At 36.1% G+C, this 25,401-nt stretch overlaps 1 protein-coding gene across 8 annotated transcripts in view; it reads right to left on the bottom strand.

The window, feature by feature from the left end:
• Nucleotides 1-25,401, bottom strand: part of ANK2 (ankyrin 2) — a 683,094-nt gene that overhangs the window by 460,996 nt on the left and 196,697 nt on the right. For 7 of the 8 annotated variants that reach the window (XM_049708962.1, XM_033437973.2, XM_049708960.1 and 4 more), the window contains exon 2: nt 24,451-24,511. The exons of the other annotated variant lie outside the window; for it this stretch is intronic. In XM_049708962.1, the coding sequence (XP_049564919.1) occupies nt 24,451-24,471 (21 nt within the window). In that variant the 5' untranslated portion in view covers nt 24,472-24,511. The remainder of the gene's footprint in view (nt 1-24,450; nt 24,512-25,401) is intronic. 8 annotated transcript variants of the gene reach the window in all.

Here is a 25,401-nt window from a genome sequence, read left to right as displayed (position 1 = left end):
CAATGGAGAAAAGACAGTCTCTTCAATAAGTGGTGCTGGGAAAACTGGACAGCCCCATGTAAAAGAATGAAATTAGAACACTCCCTAACACCATACACAAAAATAAACTCAAAATGGATTCAAGACATAAATTTAAGACTGGACACTGTAAAACTCTTAGAGGAAAACATAGGAAGAACACTCTTTGACATAAATGACAGCAAGATCTTTTTTGATCCACCTCCTTGCATAATGGAAATAAAAACAAAAGTAAACAAATGGGACCTAATGAACCTTAAAAGCTTTTGCACAGCAAAGGAAACCATAAACAAGACAAAAAGACAACCCTCAGAATGGGAGAAAATATTCTCAAACGAATCAAGGGACAAAGGATTAATCTCCAAAATATATAAACAGCTCATGTAGCTCCATATTAAAGAAACAAACAACCCAATCCAGAAATGGGCAGAATACCTAAATAGACATTTCTCCAAAGAAGACATACAGATGGCCAAGAAACACATGAAAAGCTGCTCAACATCACTAATTATTAGAGAAATGCAAATCAAAACTACAATGAGGTATCACCTCACACCAGTGAGGTGTGAGATATATAACAGAGAAAACCATATACCCAGAGAAAACCATAATTCAAAAAGACACATGTACCCCAATGTTCATTGCAGCACTATTTACAATTGCCAGGTCATGGAAGCAACCTAAATGCCCATCGACAGACAAATGGATAAAGAAGTTGTGGTACATATATACAATGGAATATTACTCAGCCATAAAAAGGAAAGAAATTGGGTCATTTGTTGAGACGTGGATGGATCTAGAGACTGTCATACAGAGTGAAGTAAGTCAGAAAGAGAAAAACAAGTATCATATATTAACGCATGTATGTGGAACCTAGAAAAATGGTACAGATGCACCGGTTTGCAGGGTAGAAGCTGAGACACAGATGTAGAGAACTAAAGTATGGACACTAAGGGGGAAAAGCCGCGGAGGGTGGGGATGGTGGTGTGATGAATTGGGAGATTGGGATTGACATGTATACATGGGTGACATGTATACATCCATTTTATACATTGACGTGTATAAAATGGATGACTAATAAGTACCTGCTGTATAAAAAAATAAATAAAATCTTAAAAAAAGAGTAGACTCTGAGCTCTTTCAGAGAGTAAACAATGTGAGGACCGGCCTGACATCTTATTTCTTCATATCCTCAGTGGTTTGTACATACAGCCCAGTCATTCTCAATCTAGGCTACACATCAAAATGACTAGAGGGGGTTTTATGCTTCATTTTGTTTTGTTTAAATATAGTCACCCTAACCCTACTGAAATCTACTGAACCAGGTTCTCCAGGCACAGAATCCAAGTCTCTGAACTTTTTTAATGATTTTAATGTGCAGCCCACAGGAAAGACACCCTGTTGACTGACAGAAAAGGTTCAAAGAAGTTATTTCTGAAATTGTTGTGTAGGAGCCCAGAACACAAACTAATAGCTACTTTACTTGCAACTATTCTATTAAAAGCAAAGTAACACTGTATTTTCTTTTCATGATCACTACAAACTTTCTCTCTTAGCTGACAATAGGTCCAGTCAAGAGTGGAAGAATAGATTGATTACCAGGGAAGTGCAGGAAAGAAACTTATTTCATGCTCTACAACTTTAATTAATTTTATATTCTGTACCAGCTAACTCTTCTGAATAATCTCTCAAAGTTCTTCCAAGTTTATTCCACTAAAGTAATCCCAAAATGTTTACAGTATACTGTAACCAATGGATTTTATTAATAAAAAATTCCTTTGAGGGGCTTCCCTGGTGGCGCAGTGGTTGAGAGTCCGCCTGCCGATGCAGGGGACACAGATTCGTGCCCCGGGCCGGAAGGATCCCACATGCCGCGGAGCGGCTAGGCCCGTGAGCCATGGCCGCTGAGCCTGCGCGTCCGGAGCCTGTGCTCTGCAACGGGAGAGGCCACAACAGTGAGAGGCCCGCGTACTGCAAAAAAAAAAAAAACTAAAAATAGAACTACCATATGATTCAGCAGTTCCACTTCCGGGAATATATCCAAAGAAAACAAAAACACTAACTCTAAAAGATATGTACACCCCCTTGTTCACTGCAGCATTATTTTCAATAGGCAAGACATGGAAACAACCTAAGCATCCGTCAATGGATGAATGAATAAAGAAGTTGTAGTATAGATGTAAAGAACAAACATGGATACCAAGGGGGAAGCAGGGGGTTGGGTGGGATGAACTGGGAGATTGGGATAGACATTTGGATCTGGTGTGATAAACAAAGAAATAGATGATAAATGCCTCTCAAAAAAAAAAAGTTGTAGTATATATATATATATATACTATGGAATATTATTCAACCATAAAAAACAAGGATTTGTGACAACATGGATGGATCTTGAAGGCATTATGTTAAGTGAAATAAATCAGACAGAGAAAGATAAATACTGTATGATCTCACTAATATGTGCAATTAAAAAAAAAAAACCTCATAGAAAAAGAGATCAGACTTCTAGATACCAGACATGAAGTGTGTGGTGAGGGGGAACTGGAGGAAGGTGGTCAAAAGGTACAAACTTCCAGTTATAAGATAAATAAGTACTAGGGATGTCAAGTACAACATGATGAATATAGCTAACACTGTTGTATGTTATATAGAAAAATTGTTCAGAAAGCAAATTATAAGAGCTCTTCTCATAAGGAGAATTTTTTCCTTATTTTCTTTTTATTGTATCTATATGAGAAGATGAATGTAAGCTGAAACTATTGTGGTAATCATTTTGTAATATATGTAAATCAAACCACCATGCTGTATGCCTTAAACTTACACAGTTATGTATGTCAATCATTTCTCAATAAAATGGAAAAAAAGATTTTTTAAATAAATAGGAAAAAATCATTTTAACATATCATCCTTTCATTTTTTACACCAAGACTTATAGAATTATTTTTGGGGTCATTAAAACAGAGGTGTGACTAAGATGTTTCACAACTGGAAGAATAATTATTTTTAAATCTGTGCTGAATTTAAGAGATCATTTCCTTTTGGTTTGAATCAAATTCCGAGAATTTGGGCGTTTCATTGTATTCCTTTCCAAATTCCTCACTCCTCTCTATTCCAATATCTAAAATATCTTAACAACATAGCAAAAGTAACCAATTCTTTTTTTTACAGCTTTACTCAAGAGATGACATAATGTTAATATTTTGGTTCCCATTTTGTTCAAATCTCAGCACTTGCCCCTTTGGAGTATTTAAAATGAACATTCTAATTTTAGAGCAGTCATGAACTTTTTTTACTTAATATCTAATTCATATTTGCAAAAGACAGTGCTTTTTCTTCTCAGAAATACCTAGTTCATCTTATTTTCCCCCAACTTCATTTATTACTTAAGCTTGCTGTTTGTTGGGATTTTATTAGCCCAATGCCCTTTTAAAACAATACAGCAACAATTACCTTAATAATCAGCTAATAATCAGCTTCCAAAAGTAATTCCATACTACAGAGTTTAACAATTTAGTTAGCAGTTTAAGTACCCACAACACACTGTCTACTAGAGCGACTGTTTTAGCATTTAATTTGGACAGGCAAAGAGGCAACAGCATTAAATACATTTTTTTAACTCTTCATTATTATCTTCTACAGCAATTATTTAAAGTGTTGGAAAATAAATTTCATTTCTCTGATCTCTAGTTTAGTACTATGTGTTAAGTGGGAATGGCTTGGAATCTAGTGCTATTAAATGCTAAAATACAAATATGTCAAGAAATAGAATAATGTGTCCACTAGAGTATATTGGTTAATGAAACTGCACTTCCATTTTGGAACTACTTATCTTGTGACATTTAAATCTATGCCATTCTAATAATAAATTCAAGGAATTACTTTCTTTGTAGTTAGAAAAATAATCTTAGCATTATGTAAGAATGTTTTTCTTTTTTTTTTTAAAAAAAGTATCCTTTATAATACTAGAAAAAGGGGAAACAACCTAAGACAAGAACTCTGTTCCCTTTGCTACTGCGTCTTGAGTTTTGCTAGTTTGGTGTCAGTGACAATGAATTCATATTCATATTCACAGTCATTTTTAATTATAGCTGTTTTTTTCAGGGTTTGGCCATACTTAACTAAAATTCAACATTGATATTGAACGTGCCGAATTGATTAATGTATTAAGTCAGCATCAAACTTCAAAACCTTCTTTTTGAAACTCCAAGTAAGCAAGCTCTTTATGAAACCTTTGCTCAAAATAAGTGATTCACCCCATCTCTGACTCTGTCGCACCAGGTTGAGCAGTCTTTGCTACTATCTCAAATATTCCTAAGCAAACTACACTTTATTCAATATGCACTTTAGTTTTGCGAGATAATAGAAAATATATATATTGGTCTCTGCCACTGGCTCCTGACACAGAGCTCCTAAAACCCATGTAAATAATAAGAGCAGAGCAGAAGAAGGTAATCCTTCTGTTCTAATATTTGGTCTTTGGCCCTGGTTCCTGCCACCAATTTGGAATTTCCTGTGTGACAGGAGTGCCTCTTGTCCTAAAGAGGTGACTGTTAGTGGGGTCCTGGATGGAGGCTGGTCACCAGAAAGACCAAGCCTTGATTAGAAGCTTGTTATTTTCAGCCCCACCTCATCCCCACTCTCCAGAGAGAGGAGAGGGCCTGGAAATGGAGTTCATGAAGAATCACACTACATGATGAAGTTTAAAAGTAGGGGATTTGGGGCTTCCCTGGTGGCGCAGTGGTTGAGAGTCCGCCTGCCGATGCAGGGGACACGGGTTCGTGCCCCGGTCTGGGAAGATCCCACATGCCGCGGAGCGGCTGGGCCCGTGAGCCATGGCCGCTGAGCCTGCGGGTCCGGAGCCTCTGCACCGCAACGGGAGAGGCCGCAACAGTGAGAGGCCCGCACACCGCAAAAAAAAAAAGTAGGGGATTTGGAATGCCACAAATCCGGTTGGTGAATACATGGAGATGCTGGGAGAGAGGATGGAAACTCCTCTCCCCTTCCCACAAAGCTTGTCCTACGCATCTCTTCCATCCTGATGTTCATCTGTATTCTTTATCATATCCTTTTATAGTAAACCAGCAAATAGTAAGTAAACTGTTTTCCTGAGTTCTATGACCCACCCTAGTAAATCAATCAAACCAGACGAGGGAGTTGTGGGAACCTGCAATTTATAGTTTCTAGGTCAGAAGCACAAGTAACAACCTGGGCTTGACATAGGCATCTGACAGGTGGGGGCAGTCTTGTAGAACTGAGCCCTTAACGTGTGGGATCTGACACTATCTCCAGGTGAATATTGTCAGACTTGAGTCAAATTGTGGGACACTCAGCTACTGGAGCACAACTACTTGGTGTGGGGAAAAGACCGGACACATTTGGTGACCAGAAGTATCAAGTGTTCTGTGTGAGTAGTAAAGGAGACACACAGAAGAAGTGAGTTTTTCCTACTCAAATGTCTTTAAGTCCTCTTTGACTTCTTTGTATTACTTTACTACTGAGCCTTAATTGAGAACACTGTTAAAGTTCAAAGTTTGCCAACATAAATCCTAGTTGGGCTACATATGTTGAACAGGATTTCAGAGTTAGTGAATATTCCTTGTCAATTATTTTATCATTTTATTTTAACTATGGCTCATAGGGATAGTAAAGAACCTGGTCGCAGAACTAGATGTGTCATCATGAGCACAGATGCTAGAATTCTTGGGCTCCATGAAAAATAGGATTGAAAGACCAACCACTAAAAAACTTAGAGATCAGGACAAGTACAAATACAACCCCATACAGAGCTACTCAAAAATTGCTTACTCTCCTCAAAAATCCTAAAAATGAGAACCAGTCTCCCCTCTCTAACTGACCAGTTAAAGGAAATCAAGGGTTCCAGAGACTGGTGTATTTGGACATTCGCAAGATCAATTAGAGTAGCCCTACAATTTCATGAATTGACAATATTTGAACTAAAAAAGACCTTAAAAATCATACAGTCCTACGTCTTCATTTAACAACTCAGGAAACTGAGGCCCAGAGATGTTGGTTAGGTGTTCAAGGCCACACGATTAAACAGCACTGGAGCTAGAACTAGCACCCCAGTCTTCCGACTTCCAGACCAGACTTCTGTTCCCTTTGCTGAGTGTCAGATGACAGTTCCCAGGCAGAGGAATACAAGGACAAATGAATGAGAGCTGAATTGCTGTTGCCATGGCAACAAACTTTTAAACATATGAACAAATGGAGGGAACTGAAAAAATGTGGAATTGTATTTAAAGTCACTCTTAAAAATCTGATAAAAATTAGAGAAATGGTATCTCACATTTCTCAACATACTTTTACTCAACTCTGAATCAGAGCATACAACAGTGACTATAAAAAGAATGAAAGAAACCTAATGCAGGAAATTTTCTCATAAGAAAATGATACTTAGAATTATTCATTTGGACTATCACCATTAAAACCGTCTGATAATATATTTAAGTAAATAAGATCCCCTGAATATTTCTTAACCAGAAATCCCTGAGCTATACAAGCCAAAGTTTTGTTTTAAGGTAGGGTTTTAAATGTAAAATTTAACAATTTTATATTTGGTGTTTAAATCAATATTAAACAGAAAGGGAGGGAGGGTGGAAGGGAGAATTCTTGATCCTTAAGTATGTGTGTGTGCAATAAGGTATAGCCAGAACTAATGAAAGTCTACAAAGTAAACATGACAATTTGATTATATAAGAATAGAACAGACCATCTTTGAAGGCAGAATCAAAATCTATACACCCTGTATCTCTGAGGAAGGTAAGCAAATAAATGGCTTCTCTGTGCCAGTTTGCACATTATTTATAACCAAGATGGTAAATCCTTCAAAAAATCCAAGAGAATTTAAAATATTAATGCTGAAATTGTTATTCATAACTGAAAATAATACATAATTGTTAGTAATCAAAAATCCTTTAAGATTGTTTTACTTTGTTCAGATTTTAAAAGCATAGCTCTTAATAAAAAATAAATCTTTCTTTTTTTACTGTTACATTCTATATCCTCTGATATGTGTGTAATATTTTGGAAACATTTATTACCTCTTAGCTAATTGCTTTTCCATAGGGAACACATTTTGTTTGGCTGTGGGAAGGTATATGTATATATTGACATTTCCCACTCAAATGTCATGAGATCATGTCTCTCACCTGACACCATCTCAGGAGTTGTTGTCAGCACATAATGCATTTTACAGATATTTGAGGAAAGAAAATTGAACTGAGTCTCCTCAGTGTTAGAAATGCAGCCTGACTTTGCTGTCAAATAAAAGGTTTAGTGGATATTATATACCATAATCAGAGGTAGCACTGAGTGAGGAACAACATTCTGAGCTTAGAGGTGGAAGATGTGAGGTCTAAACCTAGCTTTGCCACTAACCAGCCAGGTGGAGAACCTTTACTTCTACAGCACTGAAAATAAGATCACTGGACTGAATGATCTGTAAAGGTCCTTTCCAGGAAACGTAAAGTTCTAAAATTTTATTATTCTACTCTAAAATAAAATAAATGTTGTTAATATCTACATGAGGAAAAACTATAAGCAGATTGACAGATTCATTTATTAAAATATTTATTCTTATCTAGACAAATAATTTTTTCATTAAGATGTTCAATCTCCATTGATGGCAGACATTTTAATGCATTTAAGGTTCTTTTTTTAAATTTTTATTTATTTTATTTTTTGGCTGCGTTGGGTCTTCGTTGCTGCGCACACCCTTCTTCTCTAATTGCGGCAAGGGGGGGCTACTCTTCATAGCGGTGCACAGGCTTCTCATTGTGGTAACTTCTCTTGTTGCGGAGCACGGGCTCTAGGCATGTGGGCTTCAGTAGTTGTGGCACGTGGGCTCAGTAGTTGTGGCACATAGGCTTAGTTGCCCCGCGGCACATAGGATCTTCCCAGACCAGGCCATGAACCCGTGTCCCCTGCATTGGCAGATGGATTCTTAACCACTGAGCCACCAGGGAAGCCCCTTAAAGTTCATTTTTTTATTTCCCAACTAGAACTTTAGTTTGGCTACACTTAGCTACATTTGCAAGCATTAGCAAGACGCTTAATATGATTAAAGCAAACAAAGGATTATTCCCTATTACAGAAGTATGAGCAAAATGCTGGTTTATGAATTTTCTACTTGTTATTTTTTGCTAAGGGAATTCTATTTGGTAATGCACTTACTTCATTTGTCTTAGGAAAAATAAAGAGAATAAAAGCTCTATGCATCTCAAATTGTTAGGATTTAGGTATACGTTAAAAATAATTCAATGTATTTTCAAATTAGTTACATTTATTATCCTCTATTGGCTTTCATAAAGTAAACTAATTGCTTTATTTCCTCACTTGAAGGGTTGGATTTCAACCAACGTTAATGACAATCAGTGAGTGAACATAAGTTTTCTATTTATTTAAAAATACCATTTGTTTTTTAAAAGCATAGTTAATACTTACAAAGGAAAATATCTGTGATAAAGAAATGAAACCTGACTAAAGCTAATGGAAGTATAAACTACACTTCCATACAGTTACTACAAGTCTTCAATGTCACCTATAAACCCATTTAATATAAAAGATGCTTCTCTCACAAGAAAAGATGCTCAACATCACTAATTATTAGAGAAATGCAAATCAAAACTACAATGAGGTACCAACTCACACCAGTCAGAATGGCCATCATTAAAAACTCTACAAATAACAAATGCTGGAGAGAGTATGGAGAAAAGGGAACCCTCTTACACTGTTGGTGGAATCGTAAATTGGTGCAGCCATTTTGGAAAACAGTATGGAGGTTCCTCAAAAAACTAAAAAAGGAGTTGCCATATGATCCAGCAATCCCACTCCTGGGGATATACCCAGACAAAACTCTAATTCGAAAAGATACATGCATCCCTACATTCATAGCAGCACTATTTACAATAGCCAAGACATGAAAACAAGCTAAATGTCCATCGACAGATGAATGAAAAAAGATGTGGGGTGTGTGTGTGTATATATATATATATATATATATATATATGTATATGTATATATAATGTAATATTAGCCATCAAAAAGAATGAAATAATGCCATTTGCAAAGCAACATGGATGGACCTAGAGATTATCATACTAAGCGAAGTAAGTCAGAAAAAGAAAGACAAATACCATATGATATCACTTATATGTGGAATCTAAGTATGGTACAAATCAACAATCTATGAAACAAAAACAGACTCACAGATATAGAGAATAGACTTGTGGTTGCCAAGGGGCAGGGAGGGGGGGAAGAATGTAAGTTTGGGATTAACAGATGCAAACTATTATATATAGGATGGATAAACAACAAGGTCCTACTGTATAGCACAGGGAACTATTCAATATTCTGTAACAAACCATAGTGGAAAAGAATATGAAAACGAATATATATATATATTAACACAATATTATAAATCAACTATATTTCACTAAAATTTTTACAAATAAAAAATAAAATAAAAAATGCTTCTGCCAATTTTCAATATGGAGCTAAAGCCAGCGGACAATACTGATATGCATATCCCAGTATACTAAGACATTTCTACTAAGCTAGGAAGGGTTCCATTTTAGTCAATCCAAAAGGGCATTTGCATGGAGAAAATGGTAAATATTTACTAAATACAAAGTGTAAGAAAATAGAAACTCAATAGCAAGCATATAATACAACACTGTAAAGCAACTATACTCCAATAAAAATTAATTTTAAAAATAGTGAGCATAACTAATGGGGGGGGTCAATTAAAGCAGAGTATGTTGCTACCCCTGATTAGCATTATATAGACATAAATAATTATGCAGAAATGACGATAAGCAAACACTAATCCCAGTTCCAGAAGTAGCCAATTAAAGAACAGATAGGAACATAGGAAAATAGATTGCCATGAAAAACTTTAACAATTTTTCAAAAACAGAAAATAATTGGCATGAAAGTTAAAGAATTAAAAAATGAGGAATACAAAAAATCAGTTGCAATCCAAAGCCAATAATTCTTTTGGCATGCCAAACAACTTAAAACAAAAAACGCAAAACACTAAGAAGACAGCAGATAATATCATTAGTATTACTGCCATGCTTTTTTATTTTATTTGTTATAATGTGGCATAATCTTCAGGTTAAAAGATTTTGAGAGAGAATGTAAATAGTATCAATCATTTTACACCCTACAGAATCCTTTGGGAACAACAGCACGAATAACATTCAAATTATTGTATTTTGCAAACTGTATTCCCTCACATATGTTCCTATGTAGTTATAATGACGGTAGGCTTTGTCATTAAAACAGGCCTGGGTTCAAATTTAAATACCATTTTTAGCTGTCTAAACTTGAGCAAATTATTTGATCTCTTATAATGCACATTTCTTATAATGCACATTTCAAAAGTGAATATTAATAATGTTCCCTCAAAAATTAATGTGGGGATGCAAAATTACATCCACAAAGTGTCTAGCACATAAAAAGCATCTGGCTCATAAAAGGCCCAAGCCTACTAGTTTGTAGTTACTTACAAAACTAACCATGTCTTACAATAAATTATATGCCTAAGCCAGGTACGTTATAGATAACATTTGAAAAATACTCTTTTAACAGGCAAATGAGACTCTAGTCATTAAAAAATCTCCTATGTCCAGGAAAAAAAAAAAAAAAAAGCTGCTCAAGAAAGAGTCTCAACCCTGTTTAGTGAAGTGTACTGTCTGTTCATGCCACAGTCCAGGGCTGCCCAATCCCACCCACAGCAAAACATAAAAATGACTCTCTTTATCAATTAAATAGTCTTTTATCAAATTGATTTCACTTACTAATGAAATAAAGCAACAAACAAAACTATAAATCTTTAGATGTGAACATGGAAGTGAGGTAGTGAGGATTAAAAGCACTTAGTGGAATGGTTTGAGTAATACTAAGTAGTATTCAGATTAAAAGGCACAAGTAGGGGCTTCCCTGGTGGCGCAGTGGTTGAGAATCCTCCTGCCGTTGCAGGGGACACAGGTTCGTGCCCCGGTCTGGGAAGATCCCACATGCCGCGGAGCGGCTGGGCCCGTGAGCCATGGCCGCTGAGCCCGTGCGTCCGGAGCCTGTGCTCCACAACGGGAGAGGCCACAACAATGAGAGCCCCGCGTACCGCAAAAAAAAAAAAAAAAAGGCACAAGTAGATTTCAGCCATAAAATATGATGAACTTGTCTTTCAATTAACCATTACTCAGAATTAAGCAAGAATTTTCCGCTTTATAACTGAGGAGTGTTGACCGAATTTAAAAAGTCCCTCAGCTTTGCTGAACAAGGCCAAGATTTTTTAATATGTTTCAATTTATTCTTCAAACAGGAAAAATAGTATTCACTTGGACAACAGATGCCATCATGCTGAAGACAACCACAGAAAACTAGTGTCTGAGGTTAGATGTTTCTGCCATGTCCCTCGGCTACTCCCAGCCAAGTAGCTTACACTCAGTGATGCTGGGTGCAAAAAATCTGGGCAGGTGACTTGATCATCTTGGACCCTCCTTAAAGGAAAATCTGATGATGTCACTTTTCTGCTTATGCTCTTTCAGGTACTGTACATAATATGAATAATTAATGCAGAGAAGGGAAATATATTGAATTATGTCTACTCTACCCTCCCGGAGCCCAGAGCATTCTTCAACCACTCTAGATTTGAATCTCTAGAGATTCAATCAATCTCCCAGTCACTCTAGTCCACCGAGCTTGTCTGAGTCTTGGAGTCCTTCTCAAGACTGCTCTAGGCAGCCAATTCCAATCAATCAGAGGTGGCCCATGAAATAAAACCTATTCACCTCCTGAATACATTACTAATGAGGAGAATGCTCTGACCAGATGACAGTCTGGGCAGCAGTGGCCTCACAGGTAAAGCAGAGTCAGAGAAGAAAGGTGTGGACAGTGCCAGTCCAAGCAAGGGAAGTGATGCACTGGCCCTACGTCATCTGCATCCCTACCCTGCTAGCCACCTAATCCTTTTTATGCAGATGGTATCTTGGGATACTAGGCTGATGCCATTGGAAATTAAATTATATAATTATCTTCCTCTTCCTCTGGCCTCGTGCTTATGTAAAAACCTTCTGTTGGGCTTCCCTGGTGGCACAGTGGTTGAGAATCTGCCTGCTAATGCAGGGGACACAGGTTCGAGCCCTGGTCTGGGAAGATACCACATGCCGTGGAGCAACTAGGCCCATGAGCCACAACTACTGAGCCTGCGTGTCTGGAGCCTGTGCTCCACAACAAGAGAGGCCGCGACAGTGAGAGGCCCGCGCACCGCGATGAAGAGTGGCCCCCACTTGCCACAACTAGAGAAAGCCCTCGCACAGAAACAAAGACCCAACACAGCCATAAATAAATAAATAAAATTTTTTAAAAAACCTTCTGTTAATATTTGGTTCCCATACAATTTCAGTTGCTTTTAAAGTTAGAATACTATACTCATGTTAGCACTACTATTCAAATGCCTTGAAAATACAGTGGAATCCTGTTTTATACATCACTTTCTGCGAGCTCAGTTAATATGAATTCACCCCTGAGACTGCTCTATTCTTGATGTGCTGACAAACATAGTTTCTGAACCTACAAAGTAAGGATTCAATACAGAACCATGATGGATTCCCCAAGATCTGTGGCATCTTACAACATATCATAACAACCAAACAGCTGGAATTTATTGCTAATGCTACTTCTTTCTCACCAGACCCTCAACATCTAACACATGGAAGATAGGTCCCCTGTGAACTGAGCCCCACCCTTTTTTTTTTTCTAATTTTACGTCTCATGTGGTCCTCCAGTTAGTACCAACAGCAGGAGTGCCACCCATGGCAGTGCTGGTGGTGGAGGGTGGAGGATAGGATGCATCAAATCAAAGTTATGAAGCAAAATCTAAAATAGGAGAATGAGAAACAACGTTGGAAGCTGGGAGCATCAAAAGCTTGTAGAACTGACCTGGATGTAATATGATATGGGAAGTGGGTTTACATCCAAGAGAGCTATCCATAAAGAGACTTTTTTTTTTTTTTTTTTTTTTTTTTGGCAGTATGCGGGCCTCTCACTGTTGTGGCCTCTCCCGTTGTGGAGCACAGGCTCCGGACGCGCAGGCTCAGTGGCTATGGCTCATGGGCCCAGCTGCTCCGCGGCATGTGGGATCCTCCCAGACTAGGGCACGAACCCGTGTCCCCTGCATCGGCAGGCGGACTCTCAACCACTGCGCCACCAGGGAAGCCCCCATAAAGAGACTTTTATGAGTTCTGTTTTCTTGTGGCATTTGGTGCTTTGGCAGAAAGATGGTAGCTGAAAGCAGCTGTGTGACTCTTGGGCCCTCTACTCAGACTTGTTTTGTGCACAAGCCCTGAGGACTAGCTATCCTGAATTACTTGCTGTTCTGGAATCGGCATGTTCCACACACCCTTGTGCCTTTGCACATGCTCTTCCTTTTTTCTGAAATACCCACTGTCCTTTACTCAAGCCTTCCCTCCTCTCTGCTCCCACAGCATTTTTGGAATTGGAATTTAAGTTGCCCCTGTATATTTCCTTTGTGATTGTAAGTTCCTTAAAAGCAGAGCCCTGTTTAAGTCATCTTAATTCCACTGAAGTGCTATAACAGTACTTTATATATAGTAAGAATATATGTAATTTGATCATTGAATTACTCATTAAAATACATTGAATGGAAATCCTGATGCCATTATAATGGTTGAAGATGTTCTCACACATACTCATTTATTCACTTATCTGACAAACGCCTATTGAGGTTTTCGTTTTTTACCTTTTTAGTGTGTCAGACCTTGTGCTAGGAATGGAAGGTACGAAAGTGACTCAGTCTTGACCATTAATGAGAGTACAGTCTTAGCAGAAAGTTGACGCGTTTACTCTCAGTCACATTACTATCCAAATACACTCCAACCTATATTCTTCTTTGACAATTTTAACCTATCCTTTTAAGAAAAGTCTCTTTGGAGACTAATTTTCCTCTCAAACTAATTCATATTCTTGGTAAAGAGTTCTTTAAATCTAGTTTGGCATTTACCATTTATTTGTTTAACCCAATATGATTACTGAGCTCCCATCATGAGCTTCAAGGCACTGAGGATCCTGAGGTTAAGAAAACAGACAAGACTCCGGCTCCAAAAGAGCTTTCTCTAGAAAACACACAAGGAAGTAGAAAGAGAAATAATAACTAGAGAAGAAATCGAAATCTAATTTTTGTAACTCAGTTCTATTCACTAGAAGTCATAGACTTACTGTCTTGGGAAAATCAGAAAATACAGACCCCATATTTAGCCACAACCTTTAGTCTAGATGTATTTTCTAGTAACTATTCAGAAGACCGCAGTCATCGGGACTCAGCCCCAGAAGCACCAGTCATTACCATTAATATGAAGACTGTGTTGCATTAAGCTTTCAAAAATAGTATTCACATCTTCAAATTCACATGTTCCTTCATGTATCCTAAACAGATCTCTCCTCCAACAGAAGAAACATTCTGTTCTTCCTAGACTATCATTTCAACCGTGATTTGGGGATTCGAATGTAAAAACAAACAAACAAACAAACAAAAAAAACAAAAAAAACAGGGGTTGGACTAGTTCTCTAAGGCCCCCAAAAGCTCTAAATTTTAGGAAACAGCAGGTGCTACTCCTTCCCAATCTGAATACACATGTGCTGGGGCCTTTCCCCCATCAGGTTACAGAAATAAAAGTAAGCAGATGTGGAATCAGATTGTAGTTCACATTAGAAACCCTATGCAATCACATCTCATCTTACCCTATGTTAATTCTATCAATGACTGGATATAATTAAAGTAACACAAATGGATATTTCATTATTATGTTTACATATGAAAGTTATCTATGTATTTAGATACATAGGTTGCAGTTTGATTTTGTGATTAAAGGCATGAGTTTTGAAATCAGACAGGTGTGGATTTGAAGCCTAGCTATGCCACAATTGATGTGACCCAAACAAGTCAATAACCACGCTAAGCCTCGGTTTCCACTTCTACAAAATGGGAATAAAAGCCTACCTCAAAGTATGATGCGCCTGGGACTTCCCTGGTGGTCCAGTGGTTAAGACTCTGTGCTTCCCCTGCAGGGGGTGCAGGTTCGATCCCTGGTAGGGGAACTAAGATCCCGCATGCCGTGTAGTGTGGCCAAAAAAAAAAAAAAAGGTATGATGTGCCTGAGGTCCTTAGCATGAAGTAAACACTAAAGATGTCAGCTATTACTGCAATAAAACATTTCCATTGCAAAGAACATAAAACAAGCATCAGTGAAAGTTCCCTAATACAAGAGAACATAAATGCAGAAAAAATATCTTGAAGATGCTATTATATCTAAATTTCATAACAAACTGCCCCATGTTTATAAGACTTGGATCTCTTTTCAAGCTCCACACTATAACTTCTCTATGGTTTCCAAATAAGGCTTTCAAGCTACTGAATAAAAATAGGTACATCTTAAGAGTTTTATGATACATGTCTAACAAATTTACAGACAAGGCCAACATAGATGAAGAGAATAAAGGATATGAAGAGATTTTTTAAACATTTAGAGAATTCAAAGTGTTGAACTCAAATATAGACTCCAAAATCTAACTGGGAAAATTCAAGAACATATCCTTTTTAAAAGGTATTATTAAAAAATTAATCCTGATCTAAAACAATGTTTTAGGAAAATAATTTAAGAGTACAAACTAAAACCTATTTTCAACATTAAAATATTCCATTTAAGGGGCTCATCTGGACTTGACAAAGTAGTCATGATACACTGGAAAGTCTTTCTCATTCTCTCATTCCCACTATCTCTCCTTTCCTTCCTTTTTACCTTTTTTGTTTTTAAAATGGTAGAGATTGTATTCATTTTTTAAAACTTTTATTAAGAATTATTATATTGAGCAAACCTCTTATTCTCTTAGTATCTTAATTACCTTGGCTCAGAAAGTGGGAATGATAATAACTTTACCTATTCAACAGGGAAAGGAGTTACACTGGTCAAAAGAATTTACAATAAGCTTCATTTTGCTATAAAATTGTACTGCAAAAAGATACTGAAGTGCCGATGACAGACATTTTATGTAAATATTTCATATAATATAAATATTTATTATTCAGGCAATATTTAATAGGGCACTATTTGAGTGTTATCAGATAATGTGGATAGTTACAATGGGAAGAACTAGCAACAATAGATGTGAACAACTATGTAAAGTACTCTAACCACAAGCTAATATTAGTTCTACTGTTACATAGGTAACCTGGGCCAACATAACGCATCTTGTTCCAATCCTTTATTGACCTATTATATCAGAAAATTATAGATCTGGAAGAAACGTTAGAGCCTTCAGTAAGTATTCAGTTCAGTACATTTTTTCTCTAATATGTTTTCCTAGAGGTAGTCATTATCATGCTCCTGAAGGATACAGACCATATGGAATTTTAATGTAGATTTATAGTAAGTGAAACTGATGGACCCAAACCAAAATTCTACATATGTTATCGGGGTGGGGGGGGGGACTCTAATTGCTATTACTTTTCCACTCACTAACAATGGCTAATGATGTATTTTGTAACTCCACCACATACAGTCTTCTCTATCACAGGGATGCTTTTGTGACTCCCCAGTTTCAGTCCTTTTGGAATTAACACTTACAAATAGAAATAACTTTATGTCAGTGCTACTCTCTTGACACCATCCTAACTGTACACTTCCTGCAAAGTTCTCAGCCTAATTATCTCAATAGAACTGCAACGTTTTCTAGTTGTCAGTGTCCCTATTTGACAACAAAAAAGTTCATCTCTTCCTCATCCATAATTTCAAATGATTCTCATAATAATCATGTAAAATAAGCAGATCTATTTACTTTTTTAAATGGTCACACACTCAATAGCAAAGTTAGGACTAATAGTCTTTCCACTATGTTATTCTCTTTAAAATATATACATATTCCCTTAGAAAAATAAATATATATGTGTGTGTGTGTTAATACACACTCATTGAAAAAAGATCCAAACAATACAGAATGTATTTATAAAAATCTCCTATGTCTACTCAGAGTCCTATTTACCAAAGGCAGCCACCATTAACAGTTTAGTGTCCTTCAGATATTTACTATGGCCAGGCACAGAAATAGATTCAATCATAGTATTCTATGCCTTTCTTTACTTTCTTTCTTCTTTTACTTTGGCCATGTTTCCACCTCAGAACATATAAATTTATTCATTTTATTTAAAAAACTCTATCCACCAGTCCCCTCTTAAAAGTTCATGTTCTCTTTAATGTTCCTATTTTAAGCACATTAAATATTATTTTGTAATGCCACAACTGTAACTAAAAAATTCTACAAAATGTGAAAATCAAGGATTTACATTTCAAATAAGTCAGTCCTCTCTACTGTTTGGTATGATTTAATTTTTTTGATAAAAATACTTAAAATATGTATACTGGAATTTAAAACACTTAGGTCCAATTACTTTAAATTGCTACAATAATTTGTTCTGAAAGACCGTCATCCACCCATCTCATATATTTTCATACAAACACATATACTATAAAACACATACTATAATATATGCTAATATTGATATATCATAACATTTTCATATATGCCAATATTTTCTAGGAAATATTCTTTGGAGATAAACTCATCTCTACTCTTTTGTAGCTTGTTTTTCTGTAATGTAAATAATCTGAGTCAGTAAACAGGGTTTGTTTCATACATATACATAGTTAGAGAAATAATGGCATTGGTTTCATAACGATGAAACTACAGCAATAAGCAGCAAGAAAAAAAAAGATAATGAAAGAGAATTTTTTTAGTTAAAAGGCAAAGAGCAAATAATAAACAAACATCTTCAAATTATAAACCATATGGCTTGGACTACTGTTAATTATGATAAATTATTTAGGGAGCACAAATGGGTATTAAAAGGCTAAATATAGGGGGTTTTTTTTTGAAAAAGGCTAAATATAGGTTTTTCTTTCAACATTTTTCAAACGTTGCTTCTAAAATCTCTTAGCAGTTAATCATCTTCCAAATATTATCCTCTTTCTAAGGTGAACAAAACAAAAGATAATTAGTTCCTCTGGAAGTCTCTATGTTTGCCTGATTGTTCTGAGTAGAAATATGCACATTTGCAGATTTGCCAAGTTCAACCCATTTTGCTGGAGAATTCCCAGTGCACTGGATTTTTGCCAAAGAGCTAAGCTAGGTTGTTGAAAGTTCCTTTTTATCCATCTGCAAAATTTCACTCTCCCTCTGCTGGCGGCCATAGACACCCTTTTCAGATTAGGTTTAGATGTGCAATGAAACAAACATTTGTTCCCTTCCAGCTTTACAACAATGCACACTTCAGCATCCCCTTCTTACAAGTATTTTACTTTAGAGCAGCTCTCACTAACTGGCGTTCACCATTCCCTGTGGAGTTGAATAAAGCTTTTCTGTGATAGGCTCTTCCTATAAGATTTGCAACTCTTACCATTATTTGAAGAGTTCAGAAGCACTTCCAAAAGCTGTAAGCATTTTACAATGTTTTCTTTGCACCACTGAACAGCCCCAGCTGATGAAAGCAAAATGAAAAGGGCCAGATGCATGCTGAGAAGGGCATGATCTTTTCTGTGAGATCAGTATTTCCAGCTTCAGTCCACTGATCAGGGTAAGGCCCTGCTTTTCTCATATGCTTTGCCTCTAAGCATGTGGACTCAGACATGGAAATTGCTGTGATTCATATGTTTGTGGAAAAAAAAAAAAAAAAGCCTCTCTAACATGCCCAAGAAGAACATACTTACTCTACTGTTACTTTGTTTGCAAAATTTTAAACACTAAAGAATATGGTTGATAAAAATAATTAACACAAATTTTACTGTTGTGCCCCTGATTATGGGACCAATACAGTAGTTGTAATAAAGAATTACTAACGTTGCTTGAATTACAAATAATTTATACAAGTTGAATGGAGGGACTGTGGGAGAGGAAGGCAAATTTTGCTTTGAGAAAAGTAAGTAATCAATTAGCTCATTAGAGCTTTGTTCATGTTATCGGATATCAATTCTTTCTACATGGTCTGTGTTGTACGTAGACTGACCACAGAGTGAGGGATTAGTTCCCAAAAAACTTGTCATAGAGTGAACACGTTCCCCCCCACCCCCAAATGCTCTTCTTTTCTTTCAGAAAAATCAGTAGTACTTTGGTTTACTGAGTTTTCATTTTCCCCCTCTTTCACAGTGAAGACAGAAAAAGGGTTTTTATGCCTATTGTAAACAGCTTTAACCAAAAACAAAATATAACAAAACAGGAAATAAGATGAAATGAAAAAAGATTCTTATCTTCAGTCACAAGAACTGTGAGTAAAATACAATTACAGTAACACAAGGGTAGTATATCTATTAAATTTAGCTGAGGAGAGAGAGACCAGAAAGCTGCCACTTTGATTTGACGGTTACACTTAAATGGGTTAATATGAACAAATCTAATTCTATCATTATTCCCAATTATATATGTTCTCCAGGAAAAAAAATATTCCAGAAGATACAGAGCTTAAGAGTTTGAATTTTCTAAATTAAAGCAAGTTATGTTATAATTATTGATCAGAACAGAGGGTCAATATTTCATCACTGTAGGAAAGTCTCAAATATTACATTTGATTTACACCAAAAGATAAGAAATTGACACCACTGAAGTATAAAAAAATGTGTTTGACATCACAGACAAACAAAAGTACACGTATTATTAATGATCATTCCCATGCAGGGTATTCTATTCCCTAACATCTGAGAAGTTTATTAGTCTTTGCTATTTTCTCCCAGGAACCCTACACATTTTAAACAAGCCTTAAAAAACCTTTTCAAAACTCAAGATTATAAACTTTATATCTGGCTCACGTGATGTCAAACTTAACCCTTTTAGTTGTTCTTATTTCCTTTCATTACTTTCTTCTCCATAACTACAACAAGATTTCACAAAGTAGGAGATACAGATCTTAGTGTGTGATTCAGGGATAAACACCTGAATAGAAGATGTCAGGACACAACCCAGAACTGAGCTCCTTTTCCTTCCCCAGGAAATGAATCTTGGAATGAAAAGACAAAGCTCTCCCCATCAATGGCCAGACTCTCAAACGGGGACATCATGGGGAGTCCTCAGCCAGCTAGAGTTTTTCCCATCTGACCTCAGTGCTAAAGCTCTTGGTGGCATAAGCTCCAAGTGACCTGAGCCCTGAAGGGACAGTCCTCTAATCACCGTAGTATTTAGAGGAAGGATTGTCTGGAGGCAATGAGAAAGGCAGTAGATTTTAAGGATACAAACCGTCATTGGACTGTCAGAATCACTTCTTTCTCATGGAGCTATTGGAGGTACTTAACCTCCTGGGAAGCACTCTGACATGGAGGACCAGCCCTCTTCTAGCTACGTCTCTAACAGTTTAGGACATTGCTTTCACTTCAGCTACTTCTAGTTCCAGGTGGCTGTTGAATCTGACTTCACTAGGCCACTTTGGTGATGAAATAAAATGATCCGGATCTCAATTTTGACCCCACTACATTTGCTGGTAACTCACTGTGTGAGTTGGACAAATTGCTTAACCTCTAAGAGACTTCATTTCATCGAATATAAGATCAAGTCATAATATTTTCCTCATTCATTTGCTATGACTGTTAAAAATAACTCAACCAAACAAGTTGACATTGTATGTGGCACAAACCATATGTTCAATACTGTCCCATATTAGTTTGACTTTATAACTCTGTTAGCAAGTTCCACATACTCCACTTTAGCTTTCTTTTAACCATTCCTTATATCTACTTTATCCATGCTCTAGTTTTCAAAAAGGTACTATTATTTTCTTGAAAACATCCAATTCCATGTCTATGGATACTGTCAGTCATAGACAAAGTCATACCCTAACAGAAGAACAACATCTTCGTAACTTATAACAACATACTTTCATGGCTACTCAAGACCAAGGCAGTTAAATCCTCCCTGCCATAGTCCTATGTCCATCCTCTGAGGACAATAAAGAACAGTTCTATTCCTGAACTTAGAAAAGGGGTCCCCGTTTACGAACTTTGGTCATCCTGACCTGCAGAATTAATTAAATTGAGTGCCTGGCTTTTCAAACCTCAGATTTGCAACATAAATAGCAGTGGTTTCTATGGAGTTGCTTTGACCAAATTCAGTATCTATTATATTATCATTAAAATTAACAATATAAGATAATTATACACTTTGGGTCAAAGTAAACACTAACCTGCCTATTTTATTAGAGAGAGAAAAATTATCTTAAAGCCACAGCTAACTTATGTTAAGAACTTTATATTTTAATGAAATTCAGTAGAGTTGTGACCACCTAGAATTGTAATTTTCAAGCAATGTTTCATGGAGGGTCAATGGTGATGTCTCAGGGGACCTACCCAAAAGTGGGTGAAGAGGAGGGGAAAGAGGTGACCTGAGTAAGTGGGCTCCAGGTCCCCCATGCCTACTGGAACCAGAATAGTTCTCTTTATATCTTTATTTACACCAGATTTTATTATTCAGTGTGGTTTTGCAGCTAAAACAACATCTGAAAGTCCCTCAACTAGAGATCTCTTCAGTTTTATAAAAAGCCCTATACTCTCAAGTAAACAGTCTAAAATATCAAAATGGGAAATAGAAATTTAGAGTTTCTAGTTAAATAAGCATATTAACATTCTTATAATTCAAAGTCAACAAACTGAAGTCTTTCATCTTCGGGCCTGTTTAATACTTCCACAGTCTAACTAGACCATCCAAAGGACGCGCACCAGAGTAGGAAGAACATGCCAAACCAATGATGCCTGAGTAGCTTCGGACAGCAGGCTCTCTTCAGTCATGGCAAACAAGATATAAGTTTTGAATTAAAAATAAAAGTCATCTTTTCTTCAAGGTCAAACAGTTTCTTAAATTTTGCCATAAAAATACTGCCATTAGGAGACACACACCAAAAATGAGTACCCGAGAAAAGAATACTCAATATCTTTCTTTTCCCTTTCATCCAAGCCAAATATGTCTGATTTCTGATTTTTAGAAAGAAATATTCATGCATATAGTACACTTATAAACACACATATGTTCATGCAAATTAAGGGAAAACACCACAATTAGATTAATGTCTTCAAATATGGCTCTATTTTAATTCTATGGGAGAAGATCATTATATATTAGGTTTCAATAAATCCTTCAACCACCTAAGGCTTGTCATGGTCTACAATGGTTGACTGAGAATTGTAATCAGACTGGAAGCTTAAATCCACTGGCAAAATTGAGGGAATCGGATGACACAGTCATTAATTCCCAACCATTACAAATTCCCAGTCATTAATACCAACCTAGTCTAACACTGTCCCCAGTGCAAATTTCCTTCTCCCATTCTCCACAAACACCACTTCAAACTCTTCGCATTTCCTCAAATCCCTACTAAGTATTCTGACCACACCCTCTTCTCAGAGAAAATAGAAACCTTTGTTGATACTCCCCTAAACTACCTACCAAGTCTATAACCCTATCTGTGTCTGTACATATCCTACTGCTATTGTCTTAGTTATGTTGAGGAGGATTCCTCCCATCAGCTACGAGTAATCCCCCTTCCTGCACTGAGACTCCATCCCTTCCTTCCTTCTCAGAAATCCATGCCTTTAATCTCTCCCCTTCTCTGCAATATTCCCATTAACACTTAAACATGTTCGAAACTCTGTCATACCAACATCCCAGTCCAGCTACTGGATTCTCTCCACTTTTACTTACAGACAAAAATTTCACAAGAACTATCTTTTTTGCTAACTTTTTCTCCTAACCTCCTATTTATTCTTCAACCCACGCCAATATGGCATATGCCCCCACCATTCCAAGAAAACTTCCCTTGCCAAAGTCACTAAGGACCTTTATGTGGAAAAATTCAGTGGGTTTACTGAAGTCTTCATCTTCCTTCACCTGTCAGCAACATTTGACACTCCAGCTCAACTTATCATTCTCTCCTTTTCTTCAGGTATTGGAACCGGTCCTCTGTTCTTCATCATACTATAATCTCTACAAAAGTGGTCCCATTGGTTTCCACAGTCTTTGTTACCAACTGTGAGACAATGGTTTCCAAAACCTACCATAGATCTCTGCTCTGAGTTTCTAAGACTCATCTACCTATCCAACTGCCAACTTAGCATTTACACTTGGAAATCTCACTGATATCTCAAGTGAAGCAAATTGTATCATAATATATTCATATAATAATACAGGGTAATATCTGCCCTTCCTAAAAATAGCCCAAGCTAATTAGTGCTCTCTCATTATCAGTATTAATAAAGTCGCCTAATTCTCATTTGACACTCAAAAAATAGCCACAAAGTAGAGAAAATTCATGCTACTTAAATGGTCATCATTGGAAGAGTATAAACTTTTTGGTGTAAAGTTATTTCCTTAATTTTTTTTTTTAACTTCTCTTCAAATTAAGCCTCTTCATAGCACCTGCCCTGAGTTCTTATAAGCCCCTTCAGCAAGATTAGAATTTTTTTAATTGTGGTTTTATACAGACAAGTTGAGTTCTTCTCTTTTACTATTCTCATATATCTTCTATTCATTGGAATGAATTTTTAATTTAGTATAAAGGGACAATACATGCTTCATTACATCTAAATGTCACTGGTCTTTTGCATAATTGTCAATGGTAGTGGAGTCACACAGCTCATCTAATAGCTCATAGTGCAATTATCTCCCTCTCAACCAGATGTCATGGTTTTTATAATATTTTAAAGATTCCTTCTTGAAAATAAAGAGGTTCTTCTAGATAAGTTTCATAACTTCAAAAAGGAATCATATTTCCCCAAATCATGCATGTGACAGATATCCAAGATCTCTATATTCTATTATTTAAGTGTAATGTTTCCTTCTTCCCTCCCTCCCTTTTATTTAAATTTTTTTCATATAAAAAGAATCTGGCAAATTCTCCACACTGATGCAATCCATTTGAATTATCCAAAATCAAATTGCCTTATTGACAAGCTTAGAGCAATCAATTTTATGAGCGATTCTGAAGATAATTTTTTGATCACAGGAAACAAACCATAAGCCCTTGGAGAAAACATACAGCTCTGATGCACAAATCTCAATGTGTTCACTTTGTTGCATCTAATTTCTTTCCCCCACCTCCCTCATTCCACCAATGAATATGTTGACAAAGTGATCAATTTATCTTTCTATTCCCAAATAATACTTACAATAATTTCCTAGACTCAGAAAGAAAAGTCCTATCATACAGGTATTACATTTCTCATAATTAAAATATTATCAAAACTATAACATCTTTAAATCTGTTTACACAAAAAATTATTTTTACCAAAATAGAACTTATACATTCCAACCTCTGTGTCTTTTTATAGTGCTCCTTCTACAGTAATATTAAAATACCAAAAGTACCTTTTGCAACATGGTTGTCATTTGAAATATCAGTTCTTCATGTCCCCGTTCAGTTACTTACCTAAAAGAACAAAAAAGAAAACATAAGTCTGAAATAATTTCAAATTATCTTTAAGAACAGCTTTTACATTTCTAATAAAAATAGGTTTGTAGCAGGCACCGATAAACTTGTTAATAAGAAAATTGTCACAGTATTATAAATGTGAAACAGCAACCGAAAACATGTAAATCTTTCAAGAGCTCAGAAAAGTAGGGAAAACAGAGTAGATGAAGATGGAAAAATAGCGTGTATAACAGGAACAGATTTAAGAAATTATGAAAATGTTCATCTAATCATAAGGAACTTTAAGCAACATTAGTAGATTTGAGATGGTCAAGATAATTGAGAACAAGATTAAATTCTGTGTTCATACTTCAGAATTATTTTTTATGGGTTCAAGTTTCGCATGACAAACATCATCGAGCCAACACACTTTGGTTGATGCTTTAGTCATAGTCTATAAAAGTTTACATAATCTACATTAAAACTTTTATTGTTAAAACATTACAAAAACAGTAAGATCATTTTAGGAACAACAAAAATCATTCTTATTTCACTATCTGAATTCAACAAATATATTTATTCATGTTCTTTCTCTTTTAAATCTATGAATATGAATATGTACTCATTTAAACAGGTGAACATACACCGAGCACGAATGTGAGTATGTTCTCCTTTAAACCTGGCATATATAATACATTATAATTACAAAACATTGTATTCCTTTTTGACCTATTATTTATACTTATTTTTCCATGTGTCTGTCTACTGTTCATACATGTCATTTTAACATCTGCAAGTTTGTGCTGTTTCATAATTTACTTAGCCATTATCTTTTTAATGACATTTAAATTATTGTCAAATTTCTATAAATAATAATTCAAGTATATGTGTATACATATCCTTTTTAT

The sequence above is a fragment of the Orcinus orca genome, chromosome 4, assembly GCF_937001465.1.
Source record: "Orcinus orca chromosome 4, mOrcOrc1.1, whole genome shotgun sequence".
NCBI lineage: Eukaryota > Metazoa > Chordata > Mammalia > Artiodactyla > Delphinidae > Orcinus > Orcinus orca.
The sequence above is the reverse complement of the archived record's forward strand: the minus strand, read 5'-3'. Positions and strand labels throughout refer to the sequence as shown.